The sequence below is a fragment of the Haliaeetus leucocephalus genome, unplaced genomic scaffold, assembly GCF_000737465.1.
Source record: "Haliaeetus leucocephalus isolate CR32 unplaced genomic scaffold, Haliaeetus_leucocephalus-4.0 Scaffold339, whole genome shotgun sequence".
Lineage (NCBI taxonomy): Eukaryota > Metazoa > Chordata > Aves > Accipitriformes > Accipitridae > Haliaeetus > Haliaeetus leucocephalus.
This window is the reverse complement of record NW_010972775.1, coordinates 3,116,679-3,125,783: the sequence shown is the minus strand read 5'-3', so window position 1 is coordinate 3,125,783 and position 9,105 is coordinate 3,116,679. Positions and strand designations below refer to the sequence as shown.

General features: G+C 37.5%; 1 protein-coding gene across 1 annotated transcript in view; it reads right to left on the bottom strand.

Annotated features, from left to right (window-relative positions):
• Positions 1-28: 28 nt before the first annotated feature.
• TSPAN3 (tetraspanin 3) overlaps positions 29-9,105 on the bottom strand; it is a 24,335-nt gene continuing 15,258 nt past the window's right edge. The window contains exons 4-7 of the mRNA XM_010571652.1: positions 7,192-7,293; positions 5,909-6,061; positions 5,571-5,654; positions 29-662 (exon numbers count right to left, since the gene is read on the bottom strand). Coding sequence (XP_010569954.1) covers positions 570-662; positions 5,571-5,654; positions 5,909-6,061; positions 7,192-7,293 — 432 coding nt within the window. The 3' untranslated portion in view covers positions 29-569. The remainder of the gene's footprint in view (positions 663-5,570; positions 5,655-5,908; positions 6,062-7,191; positions 7,294-9,105) is intronic.

Genomic DNA, 9,105 nt, shown 5'->3' with positions numbered 1-9,105 from the left:
TTTTTTGGTTTTCCCCCCCCCCCCCCCCCCCACAATTTTTATATATAAAGTGTACTGGACTTCACTTAAGTGTTTTTAAAAAGTGACACTGGTGAAGGGCAAGATTAAAATATTTTTTTTCCTCAAATTAAATACAGCTGGCTTCCTTTGTACAACTTTGGCCAAAAGAGTTCCATGTAGTGAAGGTTTAATAAATCCTCTCTCTATATGCAACAATCAGCCAGTTAATGCTTAGAGGTAATCTACCAAAGTAGGCACACATCCTTTGACTTTCATATCAACCAAATTACACTTAACTTGCAAATGGTTCTGAAATTAGAAAGTTTACTAGTATACTAAAACATTTAGATACATGAATAGCTGGCTAAAACAGTGAAAGTCACAGGTAATTATATGGGTGTGTGTAAAGCTGAGCTGTTTTGCCCATCACCAGTGTACAGTACTGCTGTCCTCATCTGCGAAAGGTGTGCTTTGACTAAGCTTAGGGCAAGAAAGCTATTGCAGTAGACCTGGCCCATTCACCTTCCACATAGATGAGATAAGACTGAACTGCATGTTCGCATTCTCTTCTAGGCATAGGTTCCGCCAGTGATGAGAAGTTCGTAGGCAGGATCCCGACTCCTCCTACATAGTACTATACAGGCACACAACATGCCCAGAAGCTATGGAGAAAAAACAAGAAAACAAGCTGAGTACAAAGAAGGCACTTCCAAGAGATTTAACCTCAGCAAAGAAATTGTCAGCATGCTTTGCAAGACTGTAATTGTCCATAAGGTAAATGGCAACAAATGCACTGCTCTTGAAAAAGCGTCATTTCCTGCTGCAAAAAGCAAGGGCCACGAATTCCAGCCTTATTTTCTTACAAGATTGTCTTGGACACCTTTAATGGAAGTTTTTTTTGTCAGCCAGTTGTATTCTGCCTCAACAATTCACATAGAAGAAATTACTAATTTTATGAAAGGTACAGATTTAGATACTGTATCTAGTATGAAAAATCAAAGTGAAATTCAAATACATTAGCCTCTAATTGCCGTGATGAAAAAGAGCAAAACTTTAGTTTTATGAACCTACTTCACCATTGAAACCTCTTTCAAATGCTCAATCCCTGTTAACATGTCATATTAGAAAGCTTAAGTCCAATGTGAATTATTCACTTCTAGACATTTTCCTGCTGTTAGAATTCACAGTACCATGATGGTTCTGGCAAGTTTGCCAGGAATTTAAGGTTTGATCACCTTGTATACATTTACAAGACTTAAATCAGGTGAATGTCATCATGGATGTAGGGCATGATATTTTACAGAAGTTGCACGTTTCCTGAAGATAGACTAAGACTGCACCTACTAAAAAAAACCAGGTAGTGTTGTGTTCTATGGTTGACAGTAATTGGCAATAGCTTCTAGTACAGTAAGAGATTGTACTGATTTGGTCATATGCATGGAAGTTTATTCACAGATGCAAATATTTCATGGGGCTCCTGTCATAGCTCCGGATTATAAAGCATCACCCAGAAGGTAAATAAGTTTCTAAAACCACCAAACAAAAACCCCACCCCAAAACCCCACCTTGAACAGAAAAGCAAACAAGAATGAAATAAGTGAGCAGACAGCCAAATGTAAAGCTTCTTCACTCGTACAGCAAAAACCCAGTGAAACACAGCACTGGGCAAAAGGAGAATTACTTGCTTTTTGTTAATAAAGCCTGATGCAAAGATCACATGTGTAACAAGTCTTAAAACAACTAAATGATGATGGTACATGCAACATAGTACTCAAGTCTGCTGAAAGACTGAAGAGAGAATGCTTCAAAAATCCTAAGTCTAAATAAGCAGTGATTAATAAGAGGCATGATGAAATTCTAGTATGAGCTTTTAATTTCCTAGAAAGGAACAAGCTGTAAAGATTAATAATATTCTTTGTCTGGAGTGCATTATCTGCGTTAGATCTATAGCAGAAACCAGCTCAGGTTCAAAAAAGCATATGGAGAGTAACCTAGAGTATGGCACTTCAGCCTGTTGGTAAAAACAGCACCTTTCTATACTTTCCATCAGTACTTGCGTGGTTCCAGTTCACAGATTAACTCCCAAATATACATTATATTCATGTCAGAGTAAGGAAAAAACAGAGTTACATGAGAGAATGCCTCCTCACGGACAGAGCCCTTCTAAGTGAGGAGATAATATCCACAGTTAAAAACCCCTTAAGTTAGACTTGTGAGCTGTGACATGTGAGAGTTCATGGTAGTTGCCAGAGGCTACAGAACTCTGAAGAAGGCTTGCAGCCTGCAAGTACAGAAACTTCACCTTTTTCCCTGTTCAAAACAATGATACAAGAGTGTGCCAGAAAGACATCTCCTTTAGTCATTTGCTATAATTCTAGCCATGAATTTCAAATACATAAAAGCAATTCCATCACATTTACAGTTATTCACACAAAGATAATCCTGGTCAATGACTCACTCAAGACATTCAATTTAAATAGAGTGGTGTAAAATCTGAAACGATCAGGTACTGTAATAACTCATGTAATCAACTTTTGAGTTACTATTTAAACCATTTATAATGTCTAGGAAGCCAGTGAGCATATTCCTAGAATTCAGTGTAAACACAGAAGTAATCCCTGTATTTCAACTCTCTCTACAGAAATTGTTTAGTAAGTAATTTTTTAAAATACACTAGCAACTCTAAAACTTTTTCTAAAGGCATTTGATTCTGTTTCTCTTCAGTTGCTACTTAACATTGTGAACAAAAATATTTTAGAAGTCTGTATTGAGGAAGGATCCATGCATCCCCCTCTTCTTCAACTTTCAGAAAAGTTTAGACACATCTCCCACAGTCAGAAGGTTTGTTTTGGGGTTTGTGTGGTTTTCTTTTGTTTGTGGTTTTGTTTGTTTGTTTAAAATCTGCCTACTAGCAGTAACTATATTCCATTTGTTTTCACCAAACCCATTTGCCTTTTTTTTCCCCTACAAAAAAGCTCACTGGCTATATATATACACCAAGCTCGGTACCTTGTAAATGACCACTAACTATAAAAGCTATCTTTAAGAATGAACTCTGCAGCTGATCAAGCAGGACTTCTACTGCACTGTAATGCCTTTGCTCCCCTCAGTTTGCCTCCTATTTATTAACAGTTCTGTACTGTCACTGTGGTTGAGACCAGGGAATTACTGCACACTGGAAGATCCCCATGGTAACTGAAACATGAACATACCAAAAATTACTTCTATGCAGAAAAGACTAAGCTTTCCACAAATTCCAAGTCTTGCAAAAATTCTCCTCTTCTCAGTCTTTTCATTTTAAAGAAAGTACTGAAGGCTACATTTGTTCCACGTAAGCTATTAGAAGTAATAAACTTTGGACAGCCTTATTGCATAACGTACAAAATAACAGTTCAGAGTGGACTCTATGCAGTGAACATAGGAAAGGTAGTAAAATTCACAAAAATTTAAGAAAAACATAATTACTCCTCTAAGTTTACAGGACATGACCTAGGTTACAGGTCATTTGCCAAAGTTTACATTCTTACCTCCATTTCAATCAGCCCCCAAACTATTTTGCAGATAAATCAGGCTAAGTACGTACTTAAATTCTGTATTACAAATAAGAGGACATAACTTATATAACAGAACAGTTCGAATACTGTTTAGTATCAACTTGAGTGAAAGTAACGCCTTTTAGAAACATATAAATTTACAACCATTTGAACTGTGGAGCAAATATACAATATGACCTCTGATAAACTTAAATGTGAATACCACTCAGTGAGTGTTACTAGACAGAAATTTCAAGGGTATTCCCAACATGCTGTATTCTATATTTATTTTTATTCTATTCTTTTTTTGAACAGGTATCATGTAGCTTGTTTTAACTTTAAGCAAAAAGATTTCAAAATGCTATACCACAGCAATAGCAAAGAAGTTTCTCTGACATTCTTATTTTCTTGACAAACTGTTTATAAGGTATGTACTTTCTGCCAATAGCTTGATTACTGACACAAAGACAAATCAAAGAGTACCTACTGCAAAAGGGATACAACTAACATGCTTGCCTAGAATTGATGAGCCAGGAATAACAGAAGGATACAAGCAGCCACATTTCCATTGCAAGCACGTGTCAGAAATTCTGGCCCAACCCCAGACAGGATTACAACTGTGCTGCATTTTGGGGCAGACCTCATTAATCAACCTCCAAACTCCAAAGCCAGGAATAATGCCACCTCTTGGGATTCAGGTCACCCAGCCTCATAACATACTTTTTTTTTTTCCTACATAAAAAAAATCTCCCACAGTAATCATGGTTGTGGTAAATACATTTGTATAATGTTAATGAAGGTATTTCAGTGTTCAAGGAGACTAAGTATTGCTTTAGCAGTTAGAGTTTTAAGAATGGCAATTAAAAAAATACTTTCCTTCAGAAGACTGAGCACAGATCTCACCAAATTCGAAGTTCCATAGCTGAAGTAATCTGGTTCTGGACAGTTCAACGTTATTACTATATATAGCATTATCTATGATTATATCCTTGTAGCATTGAAATAAAAATTTAACCATATTTTCACAAGACTGTTTGCAAAAGATTATCTACCTTCAAATCTACAATACAGCTCAAAAGCTGCTTTTGAAAACAAAAATGCCTAAACTGCCTGACTCAACAGGTACAATGTTTTCTGAATTCAAATGCTATTATGGGCACAAAAGTAACTTCAAAGTTAATTTTCAAGTCTCTTGGGATTCAGCATATGTACTACATTTCTCAGAGGCCACAACATTGGGACAGTCTGAAAATAGTGTGATGAATGTACTAAGCCTGCCAAATTGATCAGCATTCAAAATTCCAATTTTACAGATACGTTTAAAAGACAGTCCTAGTCTTTTTTTTTTAAATCTAAATAAATACTGAGACACACATCAGTTTATTTCCTCAGTTACGTTTTATGACCAGGGTAACTGTAACAATTAAGGTTTATGTGGGAGACAGCCTGTCCCCAGTTTTAAGTAGGCAGGGTCTCTAGTTTAGAACCTCTTTTTTTGCTTAAGTCCAGAAACCAAGAAATCTTCAAGACAATGCAAAGCTCAGCTGAACAAGAGCAGAGTATGCTATCAAAACCCCTGGTGTATCTCCTGGGTGGTCTTGACATTATTTGTATGCCACGAAGCATGTTTAAATCATGCCATGTTTTTAAAACATCAGTATGAGCTGTTGGAAATCAAATACTGTGGAAACTCTTCAAGTGTTAAATGCCATCAGAGCACATTCACGATACTTAATACTTAAGATAATTGGTTTTCAAGAAATAATTTACCATTTACATTCTAGTAGATTACTGCATGTAACATTGACTGTTCAGCTATCTTCAAATCTAACAGAACATACATCCACATAGCAGTAGTTTTTAGATCACGCATGGTTGAAAAGTTCTGTGTTAAAGTGTTTAGATCCTTTTGACTGATGTGCATTTACCCCCCCAGACCAAGTAGGGACTAAAGCTGTCACCATCCTGTGCATACCTGTAGTAACCTGGACAGCAGTTTCATCTGAGAAAGAGTTTACAGCTAAAGATTACTCTTACCTGAATAGCAGCAAATGCTAGTGCTGCCCAGATGACATACATCATGATCTCTTGAAGCTTCTTTACAACCAGAGCCTCACACCCCTGAAACAAGTAGACTTCTTATATATCCATCTGGCAAACACTTTTAGGCACACAAAAAAAAACCCCCAAAGCATCAAACAGGGCAGAAAGATAAACCAAACACTAAAAAAGTAATTACTTAGTATATCCTTATCATCTATTTATTTCCTGTTAAAGCAAATACACCCAAGACTTCATGCTCCCACTAAAAAGAAAATTAAACAATTGTCAGCAAAAGCACATGGCTACATAAGTTCATAGTTCAGCTGTCTTACCTCAGAATAAAGGTCCATTGGGCGGGTCAAACTGCCAGTACAATTGCTGAGGGCTGCTTTGCAACAGCTAAGTGGCACACTGTTATTTTTAGTTTGTTTGAACCAGACAGTAGTCTCCCAGTCTGAATAGTTATGGATCCCACAGCAGCGCAGCTGAAAAAACATGCAGGTAAAGAGCCAATGTGTTTATCAGTCAAGGAGTGGGATGAGAAAGCAATTCTAATTGCAATACCAAGAACACAAGTATATAAAGATTAGGCTACCTTGGTTACTTGAGTAACACAAATTATTTGACAGTTACTTAAGCATATCATAGACTGAGCGTATTGTAAAGGGACCTATAGCCTTAAATCATTTAAGATACTCCCTACAAAATACAGACTTGAAATTCCAGTTCTTGGGGCATATTTGACAACCCACTTTTCTCTCATGCCTCCCAGACAAGACAAAAGCTTTATTTTTGGCTTAGAACAGCTCTATCCTTAAAGCTTACAACAGATGCTTGAAAAAAACCCCTTTTGTTTTCTGGACATAGTTCTCGCTCTCCTCACAGAGCTGTGGTGCAGAATTAAAGTTCATTTCGTATAATCACATGCCTGTGTGGCCATGTAGAAGGCCTTCAGGAATGAACCAATTAAAAATAAATACAGTTCCATTCTGCTGAGAGCTCATACTCTGTTGTAGTGCTTGGAGTTTTCTTGTGTACAGTGCAGCCTCAAAGGTACTACGTAAGTGTCAATTTACCAGCTTCTTCTCCTTTTTCCCTTTCAGGACGGATTTTAAGCAAGGTATTAATTAGTAGTATGACTGACTTAAATGCATTAGACATTTAATATGTAAATATTAGACAACTTTTTATATTGATGCAATTGTAAGAATACTGAAAGCCCCTGAATCTTCTGTAAGTCTGATCAGTTGTTTTAGCCTTGAATCCACAAGCTTGCAACACTAGCTTTCAGCTAGAATCAAGAACTTCTTTCCCCCAGCATGTTCTAGATAAACCTGGTGCAGACATGAGAACATTCTACAATGTTCCATTGCAGAAAGATAGGCAAGTACTAAATATTTGAATCCAAACTATGATTCATAGGTAGCCAATTACACAAAATGCATCTCCCCATCAACAATGCCATAATTCTACTAATTTTAACTGTTTTAAGCTATTTATTGACCAATCAGCTGTTTCCTAGATCTGTCAGAAGGGAGGAAGATATGCTACACAAGGAGTAGAGCAACATAGCACCTGTGTTTTAAGGACACAAAGGACTGTCTCACAGTCTCACCTGCCTCTGTACATAGTCAATAGCACGACTGGCTGCATCAGGATTTGTCCCATTGTACCCATTATATACTTTCTGAATGCTGCGATCAACTTCATCCTCCACCTGTGAAGTATTAGGAAAGCATCTGCATTAGCACACCAAGAGAAGTAGTACAGGTCTAGGTAAAATAATTTCACTTCCAATGATCGCAATTCAGGAAACCAAGGTAACTCCCTATCATCTGAAATTAGCATACTTTAGTGGTACAGCTTCTTAAAATTCTAACTTGACTTTTGCAAAAATGTTGCTAGCTTGCAGCTAATGGACAAGAAAAAAAAACCAAGGAGCTACCTTCCATGAGATTTTAGACAAAGTAGCTTTGCAATGTATCTCAGGAAGGAAATTGCTTTTATTATGACACTGTGGCAGACATTCCATGAAGTTAAAGGCTCTCCATTAGAGCATGAATTCACCTTTCCACTTCCTCCTACGCCTTCAGAGTTCCAAACCAAAACCAGGATAACCATCTGGGTTAACTCATTCCACTTGGGACCACAAGGATGTAAGTCATACCAGCTGCTCTTCCCATTCTGATTGAAGCACAGGTAAAGTATCAAAGATGAGGTCTTTTGGCAGACTATTCTACCCTACAGTGACCAAGCGCTCTGTTCAGTCCCAGTCCCCCCACGCTTTCTGAGAAACATTGATGGCACTACATGGTACATAGCAACAGCTACTGGAATAGCTCCTAAAGCTACTGCAGATCAGTCAAGACGCTGTCAAGTACATATGTTAGAAATGGATGACATCCAAGAATCATCACTTATCCCCCAAAAGGCATCTTATAATGCCCATTTTGGAGGAAATATTACTAGAACCTTTTAGGCAGTATGTTTCACTGTAAACTGTTGCTTACACACACAGAAAGTTTGGTGTAGCTAAACATTTGTACAATACTAAGATTAGCTCTGAATTGATTTTTTTTTTCCCTATCACATTCAACAGGAATTATGTGCAAGGAATGTACTCTTAGGGCTGAGCATTAACTAAGCATGCATATTCTTTAGATTTGCAAGTTACAGTAAGAAGGTCTAGCCAACACATCATTCTCTTAAATGCTTAAAGGGAAGAATTTTCTGCAGCGTAGCACAAGCTTCATTCCCCCCCCCCATCCAAGAATGTTGGTTATCTTTACAAGTAAATCTGTATCAAGACATATAGGAATAAAAGTCAGTTTAGCCTGCACAGGTAACTTGTTTCAGACTAGTTTAAATTCAATTGTTCAATGATGTAACTAATGTGATTTACAACTGTGATTCATATAAAAAAACAGCTGTTCAATCTGTCATATAGGTTTTTAAATCATTTATTTCAGTGCTTGCTTGTATATAATTTGGCTTATGGTTCAATTAGGGCAACATTATGCCTGAAAGCAATGCAAATTACACACAATTACTGATGAGGACCAATGCCAGCAGATTTTGCAGCAGGTCAGTCAATCACAGTATGACCTAGGCACGCTTCATGTTTTTCTGAAGGAGTAGGAGTCTGAATTGGATCCACACATGCAGGTTTACAGAGGCATATGGGAACACTAAACAATTTTAAGATGAGTCATTGTATCTTAACTTAAATGGGCACACTACCACTTTCTTGACACTCAGTCTCACTTGGTACCAACAGTTTTGATGAACAACTGCCATGACTTCAGCATTTCCTTTTGTTTATAAAGTTTTGTTTGGAAGTTTGTACAGTTAACACTAAAGTAATTCTAACATGATTCAGGTGCCTTTTTCAAAAAAAACCCCAAACAACTCCCCCCCCGCCCCCACGATGTATACATGCCATGCCGTGTCAGAAACAACAGAACAAAACTGGCAAAGCACAGAACTGCCTTATTTATCCTGGGGGGGGGGGGGGGAAAGAAAATTGGGA